General features: G+C 41.6%; 2 protein-coding genes across 2 annotated transcripts in view; one reads left to right on the top strand and one right to left on the bottom strand.

The window, feature by feature from the left end:
• The window catches only part of mycbpap (mycbp associated protein), a 24,204-nt gene extending 17,302 nt beyond the window's left edge, over window positions 1-6,902 (bottom strand). Inside the window, 5 exon segments of the mRNA XM_083522167.1 lie at window positions 444-618; window positions 695-804; window positions 883-1,045; window positions 2,847-2,962; window positions 6,543-6,902. Coding sequence (XP_083378293.1) covers window positions 444-618; window positions 695-804; window positions 883-1,045; window positions 2,847-2,962; window positions 6,543-6,612 — 634 coding nt within the window. The 5' untranslated portion in view covers window positions 6,613-6,902.
• Window positions 6,903-10,492: 3,590 nt separating this feature from the next.
• rasd2b (RASD family member 2b) lies at window positions 10,493-13,254 on the top strand. Its single transcript, XM_083522168.1, has 2 exons — window positions 10,493-11,198; window positions 12,442-13,254. The coding sequence occupies exons 1-2, from the start codon at window positions 10,679-10,681 to the stop codon at window positions 12,972-12,974; spliced, it is 1,053 nt and encodes a 350-aa protein (XP_083378294.1). The 5' UTR covers window positions 10,493-10,678; the 3' UTR covers window positions 12,975-13,254.
• The last annotated feature ends 4,501 nt before the right edge of the window (window positions 13,255-17,755 follow it).

Raw genomic sequence — 17,755 nt, forward strand, 5'->3', positions numbered from 1 at the left:
TGCACACTAACTCATCTTAAAATGATTCAATCTGCTGTGTGTGTTATGTGAACATTTCCACAGTTGTGTGAAAAGACAGTGTGTTCTGTAGCGCACACACACACACACACACACACACACACACACACAGGGTTGAGGGATTACCCTAAGCGTAGGCTGTTGGTGTAGGCTACGTGACTCTGACTCACCACTCTGTGTTTGGCCAAATACGGCTCTCTCTGCAGTTCCTGCATCCTCCAGTGCTGCAGTGTTTATGCAACCAGGGTTCAGAGGTCAGTTAATACGTGTATTTTTAGCTTCATCAAACCCTGGAAGCTACTTGAGTCTCCATAAAGCTCAGAATCACAGCTCTTGCACAGCTCTAAGTTCTTGCATATCCACTGAAATACCAGTAGAACCTCTTGGTTCTGCACCGGAAAACGCGTGAAACCTGAACAACTTACTGGAGATAAAGTTCTGCTGTCGGCGTCTCTCAGCCATGTGCTGACACCAGTGATTGAGGGCATGTCGTTGATGATCTTGCTCATAATGTGCGTGGGATTTGGTCTTCTCCCTAGGCTTCTGTATTTCAAAGTCAAAAAGTGCTTGTTTCTTCCCATCAGGAATCCGATTCATGAGCTGAGAGACAAACAGGTAAAACGTGTAAGCAATGAAAGTCGAATTTTACTTTGTCTCAACGGAATAAAACACCAACCTCTATCTCTCCTTTAGCCTTCATCTCGTTCCTAAAGTCCTCCAGACTTCCTAGAATGCTGTGCGGCAATACCATTCCATGGGCATCAAAGCGTGGGCCTCCTGGATCTTCTAAATAGTTAGAAAAAGATTGGCTTGGCTATTTATTTATATATAACTCAATAAAAAAAACATTTCCTAAATGATTACCTGTATAACCCATGGGCTGCACTTCAGCATTCTTCGGGAGGAGCTTCGCCATGGCTACCTTCACACCCGTCCCGAGATCCTCAGGAGGACGAGTCTTACGGACCAGCACACGACTCGTGGCTCGAGGCTTTTGGGAGTCTTTCGGGGGTTGAGGGGGTCGCAGCTGTGTGTGTATCAACATGATAGAACCCTCATTAATGTCCACTTGGTGTCCGATAATGGCATCTTGAGAACGTTAAACGTTGTGTTCTTAAAGAAGTCCATCAAAATTCCATACATTTCCAGACCCAAACATGCAGAGATTTTTAAAGACCAAAATTAACATCTGAAATAAGGATCTTAAATACCAACAATAATAACATGCGTGACGTTACAACCTCTGCTGTATGTCGGAGTCAAAATCTCTGATGAACTAAACTCATTAACAAAAATGGCTTTTGGCCACGTTCGCACTAAAATGTTTTTTTTGTTTTAAAAACGGTTTGGCCTTCCGTCCACGCTGAGACGGCGTTTTTAATTAACGGAAAAAAAATGTAGCCTTTTGAAAAACACCTTCGAAATTGGATCCTTTTGAAAAAGGAGGCTTTTCGAAAATGATGATGATTTCAGAAAGCTGCAAATAAAATAAAAAAAAAAAAAAAAGCGTGGACATACAAATTTATAAAAACAAAAATTCACTTAAAAAAAATCATTCTCCTGAGTCCAGTGTGCATCATGTAAACTCGTGATGGTCGATGACTAGCTCGCGGCGGCTCTCCTCCGTTTAGAATTTTTCTTTAAAGACAGGTTTCTCCGTATCTGCAAGTTCGGAAAGTGGAAAGCGTCTGTACTTAATAAATACTCAGTGTCCCTTTAAGAAAGAACTTCTAATATCAACTAGTGTATAAAAGACACCAGTTACAGAATCAACCTCTTCCATTCAAACCTCTCCACCACCAGGGGGCCAAAGAGCTGTCAAAGGGACCACACTGTAGACCTGCACAAGGCTGGAATGGGCTTCAAGACCATCAGATTGTTGTCTTGGCCATATGTTCTGGCTGAGACCAGAAGGTTCTCATCCAAGATTCTACAGTGCATGGCCTCGGTTACGTGGTGGCGTCTTCCTGTACCCTTAGCAGAGAAACAGCCCCAAAGCAGAATGTTTCCTTCTCCATGTTTGACTGTGGCGATGGTGTGCTTGGGTCATATTCTGCATTTCGGCGAGACGAGTCGATGCCAAAAAGCGCCATTTTGGTCTCATCTGACCACATCACATTCTCTCAAACCTTCTCCGAATCATTCAGGTGTTCGTTGGCAAACTTCAGACAGGTCTGTTCATGTGCAGTGTTACCAATGGTTTTCTTGGTGACTGCAGTCCCTGCTTTCTTGAGATTATTAACAAGCTCCACCCATGTATTTCTGGGCTGATCTCATACCGTTCTCAGAATCATCCTCACCCCATGAGATGAGATTCTGCACGCAGCTCCAGAGTGAGGGCGATTGACTTCTCTTGTATCTCTTCCATTTTCGAATTATCACACCAACAGTGGTCTGTTTCTCACCAAGCTTCTTGCTGGTGGTCTTGTAGCTCATTCCAGCCTTGTGCAGGTCTACAGTCTTGTCCCTGATGTCCTTTGACAGCTCTTTGGTCTCGCCCATAGTTGTGGAGAGGTTTGAAGGAAGAGGATGATTCTGTGATTGGTGTCTTTTATACACATAATAAGTTAATATCAGGAGTTCTTTCTTAAAGGTACAGGATTAATTCGGGTATGTGGGAGTCAGAACTCTTGCTGGTTGGTTATATATAATAATTAATACTATTTTTCCATTTTTTTCTTTTTTATGCTTTCTCTGTTTAAATAAAGCTACCATAAAAATTCTAGACTGTTCATTTCTTTGTAAGGGGGGTAAATGGACAAAATCAGCAGGGGATCAAATCTTTATTTAGCCTAATGTTTATATATAAAATTTCCCTTTTGCCATACCTTCTCTAGATGTTCGGGTCCGATGGTCAGAGCCAGGAGGTCCTCTCTATTCATGGTGGCACTCATCCCCTGCTCCACATTCAGACATTCCTCTGACACCTTCCCTTGCTTTTTATCTGAGCCACAAACAAGAAAAAAGGAAAAGAACATACATTATATATCATGTATGTAATAGGTATTCATTCATTCATCTTCTCCCGCTTATCCGTAATTCGGGTCGCGGGGGCAGCAGTCTAAGCAGGCCCCCGCCTTCGACTGCTGCCCAATCCTCACAGCACCGTCCCTTACGGTCCCTCCTGCAGGTGGTGAGCCCACGGGAAGGATGTAATAGGTACCTTTATCTATTAGGGGTCCATGGTTTCTGTACTCCATGTTTCAGTACAAGAGACTTGTCCTGAAGTTCTTACAACATGTTCACTTTCTTTTGTTTCCTTCACTTTGCATTCTTCTCTGAAGAATGAAGGCCGATGCTCCAACAGTGAATGCTCTCCTGCTACACACCGATGAAGGTCACAGACCCGATTGTGTTGAAAGACACGTTCAGACAGTGATTTGAATCTGTTTCTTAGAGACGTGTCAAAGCGACACGAGTCATAAGTCACGAGCCGATCGTGTGGAATATCGCACCATCGGACCAGTTGATTATGATTATCATTACAACCATCGTTCCACCACATGATTGTTAAATTCTGCATTCTGATTGGCCAGGAGGTGTTGACTGGTTTCCAGTTGGTCCATAGTGCAGGTTCGTATTAATGCACTCGTTCCATCTCATTTCCGTAGCAACCGCTCGATTAATGAGCGAAGCTCGTACGGGAGGGTTGACGAGGTATATGGACCTGACATCAGCACCACGGACAGCCATCGCCATCACAACAAGTTCTCCAAGACCGAGTTATGACCAAACACTTGACCTCCAGCAGGTCTTCCTGATCCAGAGAAAAGACGAGCGAGACAGTGACGACCCTGTTACATACATCCATACACGTACGCAATAATTCACACACTGACCTCCTTCCATAACCTCGTATATCGCTCTTTACAATGCAGCTCTTATTAGTTAATAGATTAAATATCTCCGCCCCTCACTTCCTCTTTCAGGGGTTTCTTTTGTCTCTCTCTTTCAGTACTGCTGGTTGGAAAGGAACAGTAGGCACGTCCCACATGTTCGGACAAAAGATGACCCAGAGAGAAATGACATACAGAAAGAGAGAGAGAAAGAGAAAGAGAGAGAAAAAGAAAGAGTGAGTAAGAGAGAGAGAGAGAGCGAGAGAGAGAGAGAGAGAGAGAGAGAGAGAGAGAGAGAGAGAGGACACCTGGTTCTCATTAAGCCTCCTGGAGCTGAAGATCTGGGTTAGTGAATCTTACACACTGATTTGTGTGTGTCACCAACTGTTCCCACACAATCAGTGCTTGAAAGCACACACACACACACACACACACACACACACACACACAAACATATGCAATCAGAGCGTCGTCCATGGAGCAAACTATAGTGTTACTGGGTCACTAAGACACACACACAAAACATACACACACTCACACTCACACACAAACACACACACACACAAGCACATTACCACAAACACAAGTATATAAACATACACAAACATGTACACACATACAAATTTACACACACACACACACACACACACACACACACACACACACACACACACACACACACAGAGCGTCGTCCATGTAAGAAAATAAAGTGTTACTGGGGTCACTAAGACACACACATTCACACATAAACTCACACACACACACACACACACACACACACACACACACATTACACACAAGCATACATACACAAACATGTACACACATACAAATATACACAGAGACACACACACACACACACACACAGAGCATCGTCCATGAAACAAAGAGTGTTACTGGGGTCACTAAGACACACACACATTCACACAGAGACACACATACTCACTCACACACACACACACACACACACACATTACACACAAGCACAAGCATATTACCACAAACACAAGCATATACACACATACACAAACATGTACACGCATACAAATATACACACACACACACACACACACACACACACACACACACACACAGAGCATCGTCCATGGAACAAAAAGTGTTACTGGGGTCACTAAGACACACACACATTCACACAGAGACAAACATACTCACACACACACACACACACACACACACACACACACACACACTACGGTGTCTCACATAAGACCATTGTCCATTAAGCAAAAGTGTTACTGGGTCTCACACACACACACACACACACACACACACACACACACACACACACACACACACACACACACAGGGAGGTGTAATAGGTCAGTACAGCAGGCAGGCCACTGTCTGTATTCAGCAGCTTTTTCATACTTAATGGGTTTTTTGGCCGTTTACGGTTACACAGTTTATTCCCTTTTGAACAGATTTGCTGTGATGAAGTTGTGGAGGTCAGGAGAACTCACACACCTCTGTATTACAGAATCACTAACGCAACATGTTCCTTCTACCATGTTTCATTCACTCCGTTCCAACAAATGCGCTCTCCACCTTCATGAACACCAAACTCCACCTCTGCACCTGCCAGAGAACCTCACCTGGTTCCGCAATACTAAGCAAATGCAGCATGTGTCCTTCCTGAGAAGTCTACCAAAGGTTTCTCACACACACACACACACACACACACACACACTCCAGGCCGTGTGGTGGAATGTATATGATGAATACAGTGATTTAAAAAAAGACGTTTTGAGATCGAAAGAAAACATTTAAATGAGAACCAGAAGGAAATAAACAGCACCAGGAGTCAACATCTTCATCCCGAGCAGAGACGACATCCAGATTAATGTAACGAATATTTCAGCTGTTCGATACTCAGTGCTGGAACGTGACCACGGTGTACAGTGGTAATTCAGGGAAATGTGTGAGAGCTTGTGGTTCACCGCCACATAGTGCACTAACATCCTGTAACACCTCACACCTAGCTCTGGGTAGTGTTATACAATCACTCCATCATCATCATCATCATCTCTCTCTCTCTCATACACACACACACACACACACACACACACACACACACACACGTATATATCTTTAAGTTTATTACTCTGAGATGAGTGAAAGCAGCAGATGTACTTGTCAGTTTGCAAAATACAAATATTTGCACTTCTGTTTGATGTGTTCCTGCATACAAAAACAATAACATTCTATCTATCTATCTATCTATCTATCTATCTATCTATCTATCTATCTATCTATCTATCTGTCTGTCTGTCTGTCTGTCTGTCTGTCTGTCTGTCTGTCTGCTTGTCTAGCTAATTCGTTAATATTATTAAAATTTAACAGACAGACAGACAGATAGATATATAGATAGACAAACAGATATCTATCTATCTATTTAGCTAGCTAGCTGTCTGTTTTGTCTAGCTAGCCAATGAATTACTATTTTTAATATAGATAGATAGATAGATAGATAGATAGATAGATAGATAGATAGATAGATAGATAGATAGATAGATAGATAGATAGATCTGTTTTATTCTCTATTTATTATTAGAAACCTGCACCATTGTCGAACTTATGAACGCTTTCTGACCAATCAGGATGCAGAACACAACAGGGGCGTGGTTCGGCGGTAAACAGATCTCTGCTAAACCCATGGGAGATTCCTACCAGGTGGAGATATCTCCGGAGCTCTGCAGTCTCTGTGAGATGCTCGACTCGCTCTCCTGACTCCTGCCATGTACTCTATCGGGCTTCTTCTCTACACGGGGTCGAAACAGCTGGAAATCAGCAGCTGGTGGAACCTCTGGCTGAAACGCTGTCGCGGAGAAGTTGTGTTGTTAAAGCTGAAGCGGTTCACCGAATCCACTGAGTAACTGATCTGGGGCACTGTGTAGGGGTAAAGCCGCACTGAAACACGCCCTGAATACTGCACCGGTGTACGAGTCCAAATCCGAATGGGACCGTCTTCAACAGGGGACACGGTGTCTGCGCGTGCTGAGGTTGCCATGGCAACGGACGCACATGTGTTATTACTTCCGGGTTTGGAACACAGTTTTAAACTCACGGGCGCGCGCGCACATGCTGAAAGTGTTTATAAACTATTATAAATTATTATTAAAGTAAACGGAGCTTCATCCTGTTATTTAAAGACGAATTATTATTTTTATAGCCCAAAAACAAACTTCAGAAATAATAAAGAAATAATAAATACAGTCTAGAACATTGTTTATTCTTCCCCAAACATACCTGAACTGTATATCATCATTTCCGGTGATCATTTTCATATCCGCCTACTTCATACTTACTATTCTCACTTTTAGTAGTTTAGTGGTTTAGTGGTTTAGTAGTTTAGTGGTTTAGTAGTTTAGTGGTTTAGTAGTTTAGTGGTTTAGTGGTTTAGTAGTTTAGTGGTTTAGTAGTTTAGTAGTTTAGTGGTTTCGTAGTTTAGTAGTTAAGTGGTTTAGTAGTTTAGTGGTTTCGTAGTTTAGTGGTTTAGTAGTTTAGTGGTTTTGTAGTTTAGTGGTTTAGTAGTTTAGTGGTTTAGTAGTTTCTCTCTTTTACTTTCACTGGTGATTTGGTTCTGTAGTGAATATTTATGGTTTTAAATGCAATATATATTTAAATATAATCTATATTACTGTATCTATAATCTATACTGCTTCAGTAGGAGGGGATTTCCATATTTACTGTACAGAATAGGAATTATATATATATATATATATATATATATATATATATATATATATATATATATATATATATATATATATATATATATATATATATATATATATATAAATGGTAATGTATAATATTGAATGTAATTGAATTATACGTATGTAATATTCTATTTTATATATATATATATATATATATAAAAAGTGAACTGAAAATGTCATATTGTAGGTTCTTCAAAGTAGGCATCAAGAGAATGCCAAGAGTGTGCAAAGCAGTAATCTAAGCAAAAGGTGGCTACTTTGAAGAACCTACAATATGACATATTTTCAGTTCACTTTTTTGTTATGTATATAATTCCACATGTGTTAATTCATAGTTTTGATGCCTTCAGTGTGAATCTACAATTTTCTTATGTGAAATAATGTATCTTATTCAATGCTATATAATATATATATATATATATATATAGCATTGAATAAGATACATTATTTTACATTATCACATCTTTTCAAATGTCACAGTTACATCATCATCCTCATCATCATCATAATCATCATCATAATCATCATTATAGTACGAGTGCAGAGGAAATAAAATGCGGTTTAAATTCAGCCTATTCGTTCACCAAGCAACAGTTCATATAACAGTGTAGAGTCAAAGATCAACTGTGTGCTGTAATACAGTTAAATAAACAAATAAATAAATAAATCCGAGTGATGGTGCAGGAGGGTGATGTTGAGATAAGGTTGGGGTTAAGGGTGAGGGTTAAAGTGAGATTGAGGTTAAGATTGGGGTGAGGTTAAAGTGAGATTGAGGTTAAGATTGGGGTGAGGTTGAGTTTGAGGTTGATATTAGGGTGAGGTTAAGGTGAGATTGAGGTTGAAATTGGGGTGAAATTGACGTTGAGATTGGGGTGAGGTTAAAGTGAGATTAGGGTGAGGTTATGGTGAGATTGAGGTTGAATTTGGTGTGAGTTTAAGGTAAGATTGAGGTGAGGTTGATGTGAGGTTAAGGTAAAATTAGGGTGAGGTTACGGTGAGATTGAGGTAAGGTTAAGGTGAGGTCGAGATTGGGATTGGGGTGAGGTTAAGGTGAGTTTGAGGTTGGGATTGGGGTGAGATTGAGGTGAGGTCAAAGTGAGATTAAGGTGAGGTCAAGGTGAGATTAAGGTTTCGATTGGGGTGAGGTTAAAATGAGATTGGGGTGAAGTTGGGGTTGAGATTAGGTTGAGCCTGATTTGAGGTTGATGTGAGGTTGAGATAAAGTGAGGGTGAGGCCAGGAGTAGGTGCAAATATGAGAGGAACGGTCTGATATGAAGCTGTAAAGTATTTAGAAGTCAGTGTTGGAGGGATTTGTAAGAATATTGTCTACAACACAGCAGGAAAAGTTCACCATGACATGAGGAGCAGGATGATCTTTCTTTATCCTCCTCAGAAGCTGCAGTTGCTGCTAGGTGTTTATTCCTTTCCAAGAGCGTGGAGGTTTTAGAGGTTCCTGGAAAGCACAAAGGTGATGTCTACACCCAGGAATGTCAAATTAGGACTATTTGATTTATTGTTTGATTTAATGATTTGAATGAGACACTGAGGCAGGAGGCAGTGCACCGACATTTCACCACCAGAGTCTCAGCTCTCAATCAGGGAGATACGTATAAAAATAAATCCTATAATCCTGCAGAAGGAAAGTGTCCTGGGTGTGAAGTGTCATTTTAGAAAGTGCATAAAGAGATGAACAGACACAGCAGGTAAAACGTCATGTTCCACTGCAAGAACACACACACACACACACACACACACACACACACACACACACACACACACACACACACACACACTGCCACATGATAGTTCCTTGTTCTCTGACTGTATGCTGAGTGATTTGATACAAAATTGTACCTGTTGTCGATCAGAAGTTTCCTCATCTCCTGCATCATTATCAGTCCATTCCTACATGTCTGAACATGGTGTTCATGAAAATGTCAAATGTCAGAAACTCAGGAACATCTAATGGGCATCAATTTACACTTCATGGACAAAAGAATTGGGACACCTGACCTTTCCTGCTATATGTGGTTCTCCTCCAAACTGTTATCACAAAGCTGGAGGCACAGTTGCACAGGACGGGTTAGGGTTAGGTTAGGGTCCTGTTCCAGCATGGCAGTGCCCCCTGTGCACAAAGTGAGCTTCATGAAGATATTCCTTTACACAGCCAGTGCATCATTTGCACGTCCAAGTTCCCAAGCCAAGAGGAGCTCCAGAATCATCTGGACACGAACCACTTCGAGGACAAGTTCTTTCAGTGCTAATCTTTGCAAGCGTATTTTCACCAGCATGGCAGAATGCAGGAAGCATGTGAAGAGAAAGATCTTGAGTGGCCTCCTATAGAGCTCCAAACCCAACTAAACAGTTTTAGGATGAATGTGAGTGCTGACTGCACCCCAGGGTTCCTCACATCCCCTACATCAGTACCTGAATTTACCAACAACCTTGTGGGTGACTAACAAAAATGTCCACAAGCTCACTCCAAAATCTAGTGAAAGATCTTCTCAGAAGATTGGAGAAAATTATAAGGGCAAAGTAGGACTAAAACTGGACTAAATAACCAGATGTCTGCAAACTTTTGGCAATAACAGGAACAACTAGAACATCTCTCTTACCTGAGATAAAGAGTAGCAAAGACAAAAAATATATGAGAGTAGTTATGATGGCAGCAGAAGGCTGGGCCTGATATAAGGTTATGTGTGTGTGTGTGTGTGTGTGTGTGTGTGTGTGTGTGTGTGTGTGTGTGTGTGTGTGTGTGTGTTTGGATGATAGCATATATTCAGGCTTAGATTTATCTCCTTAATACTAATAATCATTAATACTAATTATCATCATCATGTCTGCAACCAGCTCTCCTCCACCTGCATGCTCTCTTCTCCTCCTGCATGGAGTGAAATTTCAGAAGGTTGGACCAGTTTGAAAGTCCAGTTTTGAAGCAGTCGCTCCTGCATACAGGCTGCTTGGGTATATAAGGCGGGTTGAAGAGGCGCACTGAACATCTGAGCATCTAACTCTCCACCTGACACACACTCACACACTGTGATCCGAGTCGATCACTTCACCTCCACTGATCATCTCCACTGATGTCCCCGGCACTGACCGACACGAAGCCAAAGGACATTCAGAGCTCCACGGTGCCGCGCATGCAGCCCGGACGCGCGCCTGCCTTCCACCCGAGCTTCCTGACCGGCCTGGGGCTTGGAGGACTCGGAGTGCTCGGGGTAGCGGCCACCATCTCCAAAGCGGGACTCGGAGTGCAGAGGCTGGCGGCGTCACAGCTCATCAAGCGGCGCGAGAAGAAGGCGAGAGCGGACGAGGAGCGGAGCCAGACGGCGGCGGTGCTGCGCGCACGGGAGGCGCTGAGCGCCGGGCCGAAGCCGCAGAACTGCAGGAGGATGGTGGTGCTCGGAGCTCCGCGCGTCGGCAAGACTGCCATCCTCAAGCGGTTCCTGAGGGACGGCTTCGATGAGCAGTACGAGCCCACGAGGGAGGACTTTCACCGCAAAGTCTACAGCATCCGCGGGGAGACCTACCAGGTGGACATCCTGGATGCGAGCGGGGAGAGGGACTTCCCTGCCAAGCGCAGACTCTCCATCCTTACTGGTACGTGTTTACACACACACACACACACACACACACACACACACACACACACACACACACACACACACACACACACCTAGAATTGTTCCTACAAGTTTTAGAATTATAGGAAATTGTCAAAATATGTTCCTGGTCTCTTCTGCATAGGAATTATTATTATTGCAAATATTTTTTGCAAACATCAAACAGATCAAAGATATCAAATGTGTGCATATTAATCTATGCAAATTCTAAATTCAAATGTTTAGCTTTTTAGTTTAAAAAATGTGGATTGAACATTGAACTGGATTTGTGGAAATTCTGTTTTGCAAATAAATCTAAATTTGATTGCAAAACTATACATTTCCATGAAAAAAAATATATAAATTAATATGTATAAATGTTTATGCATAAATGTGGCTTGATAAATAGAAAACTCATGTAACAGGTGTATCAAAAAAATGGACACACTTTTTCCACATGCACAAGTTGATTTCTAATAAAAACCCAGCCAGACTTTGTTTCCTGCGTTTTACGTGTAAACAGTTTTTTTCTGAAAAATAATCACTTATCACTAATGATCGCTGGATTGTGTTGAGTTGAAGCGGAAATTTTCCAAACAAATCAAACTTCAATTGCAGGTGGAAAATCTCAAATCGAAAGATCTGTTTTTACCATAAGAAACAAAATAAACAAACACGTTTTATGCCTGAAACCTGAGCATTTCTCCATATCTCTAAGACATCTTAGGTTTTCAGGGTGTCAGGTGACGTTCACATGCTGAGCGAACGTTTTAAACCATAAAAATGCATCGATCATCATATTTGAACTCTTTCTAGCCACCATCCTCTTTTTCTGTGAACCTTTACTTGAAATCGTAGCTTGAAAATCTGGTTCTGTGATCATCTGAGAAGAACTTGCTGATATAAACAACCAAATCCACATGGAAAAAAAAAAATCTTAATGCTTTCCACTATGCACTAAAGTCCATCCTCAATGTGTTGATGTACATCATTAAACCATCATTGATCCAAATGTACCAGTGTAGAACCTTCTTGTAATCTGAAGGCTCTCTGACGTGTTCAGTGGACACCAAAATGTGATCCACAACCTACCATAGGGTTTTATTGTCCACATAGGAAACAAATAACCAGTACAGACCCACACCAGTAGTTTCCATTCAATTACTGACACTTTGTTCTAAGGATCAAATTTCCTTGTTTTGAGATCGGATCGCTGATGGTGTTTATGTTTGTTCCTGCAGGAGATATCTTCTTGCTGGTGTTCAGCGTGGACGACCGCGGCTCGTTTGACGAAGTGTGCGCTCTGCGCTCTGAGATCTCCTCCGCCAAGGCGGCGCTGTTGCGCTCGAAGGCGCGAGGGAGCAACGTTCCGTTGGTGGTGTGCGCGAACAAGGTGGACCTGCCTGTCGAGCAGCACGCGGTGTCGCGTACGGAGGCCCTGCTCGCCTTCGCAGAGGGCTGCGCGCTGTACGAAACGTCTGCTAAAGAGAGCAGGAACCTGGAAGAGGTGTTCGCGGCCCTGGCGGAGAGAGGAGGGCTCCCAGTCGAGACCGGACCGTCCCGGCACCGCAAGCTGTCCATCCGCTCGTACCACAACATCCTGCGGGTGGCGCGTCAGCGCGGTGGAGAGGCGGCGTGCGGGGCGGTTCACCCGCTCGCACGCAGACCGAGCTACGGGACGGACTTACAGCTCGCCCTCGCCTCACGTGAGGAGCAAACACACAGCATGAAGCTGAGAAAAGCGGGGACACATCCGGCCTGCCCCATCCAGTGACCTCGATTTACCCCTTCATCCTATTCATAACCTCCCTTTACATGATAAATGGACTGTTCAACTCTCATGATCATCCATCCATCCCTGTCCATCCATCCATCCATCCATCCCTGTTCATCCATCCATCCATCCCTGTCCATCCATCCATCTATCCATCCATCCATCCATCCATTTATCCATCCATCCCCCAATCATCCTTCTATTTATTTCTCTATATATTATAATGTATATATAAATCTGTATATTTGAAATGAACAAATATTTATAATAAAAACTGTTTGATATAAAAAAAAATTCTGATGCCATTTTATACCTGTTCCTTATTGTGTGTGTGTGTGTGTGTGTGTGTGTGTGTGTGTGTGTGTGTGTGTGTGTGTGTGTGTGTGTGTGTGTGTGTGTGTGTGTGTGTGTTTGATGTGACATATCTGTGATACAGGCAGAGAGAGATGTCGTGACTGGTATTTACTACAAACGAGAGTGTAAGTCGCCTTCACAATATGATCAAGGCTGAATAATTTTGCTCTCACACACACACACACACACACGTCTCACACTGAACATAACGCAGAGGAGATGTGTGAAAATGAACTGTGTGTGTTTGTGTGCACATTAAATGTACAGAATTGTTGATTAAAAGAGTGTGAATATGATGAACAATGATTTTTTTTTTTTATTATTTGGGACTATATATAGCACTGATAAATTGCTGCCAAGGAATAATAATAATAATAATAATAATAATAATATTACACAATTAAAAAATTTAGCATTTATCATAATGCACAGAAATCATAAGGCATCATAGAAGGCAGGAGGGAGCAGCATGGTGTGTAATGATGGTGTGTAACAGTTGTGTTTAACAACAGTGTGTAATGATGGATGGAGGATTCGATGCTTACAGAGAAATCTAAAACATTTCACCTCGATGCTCAGGTCTGGATGAAGCTCTGATCTAGCCGTGTGATCAGACTCTGTGCCTTTTCTTCATGCTGGATCAAGTTTTTTTTAAACCAGACAGCCTCAAGAACAGATGGATTTAGATTAATAATAATAATAGAAATAGTAATTAATATAAACAGTATGCAATAATTTTGCATTAAGTCTTCATCGTTAAGAACTGATGCAGAACATCAACAGTGAAGGAACTGAAGGAACATTTGGTGTTGAGGATGAGGATGAGGTTCCCTTTGGGGTCTGGTTCATGTCAGGGTTTCTTCCTGAAAGTTTCACAGGGAGTTTTTCCCCCTCACCATGGCTCCTTCACTAGAGATAACCAGGGACTAATTTATGGAAAGTTGCCTTGGGACAACATCCATTGTTAAACATGCTATAGAAATAAAACTAAATAGAATTTTATAGAAATGAATTGGATGGAATTTAATAAAAACATTTTGGATTACATTGAACTGAACTACATTAGACCGGAATAGATTCAATTGAAATGAAAATAATTAAATGAGTTTGAATTGAATTGAAATATACTGAATTGAATTAAATGGAATTGAATTGAATTGGATTGGATTGAATGATTTTTATTGAACTGAATTAAATGTAACTAGATTGGATTGGATTGAATTGAATTTGATTGATTGGACTGCATTAAATTGGATTGGATTAAATGAAATAGAATTTGATGGATTGGACTGAATTTGATTGATTGGACTGGATTGGATTGAATTGAATTCACACCACTATCACAGGTAAAGATTTAATTTGTTTTTAAAAGGCAACAGAACAGTGATTGGAATTCCTTCAGGAGCTGGTGGGAATGTAATTAAAATTGTGTATGTAGTGTGTGTGTGTATGTGTGTGTGTGTGTGTGTGTGTGTGTGTGTGTGTGTGTGTGTCTGTGTGTGTGTGTGTGTGTGTGTGTGTGTGAAGGCAACCGGCCTTGATTGCATTGCTGTTCTGCAATCCTGAGCCCTCTGAGTAGAACAGAATTAATAAGAGAAGCGTGTACAGTCACAGCGAGTCTCCAGAGTCGTGTATAAAGAACCAGAACAAACGCTTCTCTTTGTGTTTCTTCACGAATCACACACACCACATGAGCAAGAGTTTACTGACACATGGGGGTTTAAAGGGTCTGTGCTTGAGAAAAAGCTGCACTAATCCGGATACATTTCAAACCAGCATTTTGTTCCACACTTTCGTTTTCCATCGTTTCCCAAAAGTGAGCCTCCTTTTACACTCAGTCCACACTGCGTTCTCAAATGTATCCAGTGTTTTTAAAAAATATATACGTTTTTGTTGCCTAAAAAATGGCATCTCGTTGCGGAGGGACGGCCAAACCGAAGAGAAAAACCAAACCGTATTAATGGTTACACGGCCTCAAACATGTACTTCGAATTAATATCGAAAGGAATCGCGATTTCCCATGATTTTAAACGTCTGTCGTGATTATGTGACTCAGTGTTTTAAATAACATGGAGGACGAATTGTTAAGGAGAAGCGATCTGGACATATCACACCGTCACACCATCATCCATCACGCCATCACACCATCGTCCCACACTGCTGCAAACGAGTAGAAAGACGACTCACAGCTCCGAGACAGGAGCATCTGAGGAACGTCCGGCACTTTCATGTTACGAGTGGGCTCTTATTTAAGAGATGACACAGTTACTGCTTTCGTGATATACTATATATACATATATATATATACACACACACACACACACACACACACACACACACACACACACACACACACACACACACACATGACGTCATACATTTAAACAAGGAATACACAGGGAGGAGAATCCTGAGCAATGTGGAGGTGTAATGAAGTTTCCAGTGTTCATCATTTTCATTAGTCATATATATATATATATATATATATATATATATATATATATATATATATATATAGTCATGTCGAGCATCAACAGCATGAACTTCTTCAGCAGTTGAGCTCCAGGACCTCGTCTGTTGGATCGGACCACACAGACCAGGCTTCACTCCTCACGTGCATCAATGATCCTCGTCCCCCACGACCATGTCGCTGGTTCACCACTGTTCCTTCCTTGTACCACTTTTGATAGTTTCTGACCACTGCAGACCAGAACATCCCACAACAGCTGCAGTTTTGGAGATGCTCTGACCCAGACGTCTAGACGTCACAATTTCTCACCCAAAACCTTACGCTCGCCCATTTTTCCTGCTTCCAACACGTCCTTTTTGAGGACAAAAATGCTGCCCAATGAATAGATCCACCCACTAAATGGAGCCATGATGAAGAGATCATCAGTGTTCTTCACTTCACCACTCATAATGTTATAACGTCATAATGTTATGTCTGGTCGGAGTATACACTATATAGAGAAAGGAATTTGGGACGCATAAATTCCCAGTCATATGTGGTTCTTCCTTAAACTGTTGGAGAAGTTGGAGGAGCACAATTGTATCGGATGCCTTCGGATGCAGTAGTACAACTTTTTCCCTTCGCTTGAGACCCAAACCTGTGGTTTAGAGTGAAATATCTCCAGCTTTGACCTTCTACACAATCATGACTTTCCAGTGTTTCCAGTTACATTTGCAATGTGTGTGTTTATTTCTTCCCTACTTGGTCTATGTTCCTGTAGGTTAGCGACTAAGTGCTCTGGTGTACAGTCCCCGTTTTTCCTTTTGCAAATTTATTAGTAATTCCTTTGATTGTTCCTGCCACCAAGGAAACCCTGACTCGCCTCTTTTGTAGTATCATATATGCATATATCATATATCATATATGCATCATATATGTATCACAGGCTTCGATTTACTAATGTGTTCCTCACGTGTAAGTGTGTTCTTTTCACACTACAGCCCAATCACTCACGGGTATCAGTCTGAGAGGCAGCATGAATTCAAACTACAAAAAAAGACGGCTTTATCTTACGCTTCCTGTCTGGGAGACACGGCACTGTATGAACGAGGTCTGGATTTTAATACGTTTTTATAATCGGACGATTGTGCAGTGCATCATCAAGGTCAAAACCGAGTGTTCAGAGTCAGCTTTTTATTTTAGAGACTGTTAGAGTTTAAGTTGATGTGCTAGAGAAAAGAAAACGGTGGTGAGGTAAAATCCTGCAAAAACTGAGGTAAAGATGTGGAGGGGTAGCATCCAGTTTTAGGGGCTAATTTTTTTGAGGGTTGTGATGGTGATCTCCATTAGAGTTATTGATGGAAAGAACTGCCCAAGTAAAGAAAAGCTGGTAAAAAAAAAAAATTTCATTGATTCAAGATTGATTTCTGGAACTCAGCAGGAATCTTGAGTTCTTGTGTTTTCTCGGATCGGGATCTAAATGCCATGGGATGAACTCAACATCTGGATTCTGTCTCACAGTTTGGGTCACTTCACACTTTTTCAGGGGCAGGTGGGAATGCTGATACAAATAGTCTCACACACAGACACACACACTCACACACAAACACACACACACACACACACACACACACACACACACACACACACACACACACACACACACACACACACTTGCCACTTTGTGCAAAATGATAACCATGGAAACAAAGTGTTCCATAAAGCAGAAAAAAAAAATACTACATTTCGACTGTAGCAGCAGTTCAATCGAATGTGAAATACGTAGGTTGCTGATTCTGGTGGATGAAGTACACAAACCATGTATTTGAAATAAAGTTATATATTTCACTCCAGTAACAGTAAAAGTGTCCCTTTAAACTTTCACTTGAGTAAAAGTACAAAAGTTTTTGCCTTCATATGAACTTAAATATCCAAAGTAGTGATTTATTATAACTCTAATGTTCCTGTGATCATTTTT

The sequence above is a fragment of the Silurus aristotelis genome (genome assembly GCF_946808225.1).
Source record: "Silurus aristotelis genome assembly, chromosome: 20".
In the NCBI taxonomy this organism is placed as follows: Eukaryota; Metazoa; Chordata; class Actinopteri; order Siluriformes; family Siluridae; genus Silurus; species Silurus aristotelis.

What these genes read in the sequence shown, in the direction of transcription:
- rasd2b (XM_083522168.1), top strand. Translation starts at nt 10,679, where the DNA reads ATGTCCCCGGCACTGACCGACACGAAGCCAAAGGACATTCAGAGCTCC. An exon ending in CAGACTCTCCATCCTTACTG is followed by an intron (nt 11,199 to 12,441) that starts GTACGTGTTTAC and finishes TTGTTCCTGCAG; the next exon opens with GAGATATCTTCTTGCTGGTG.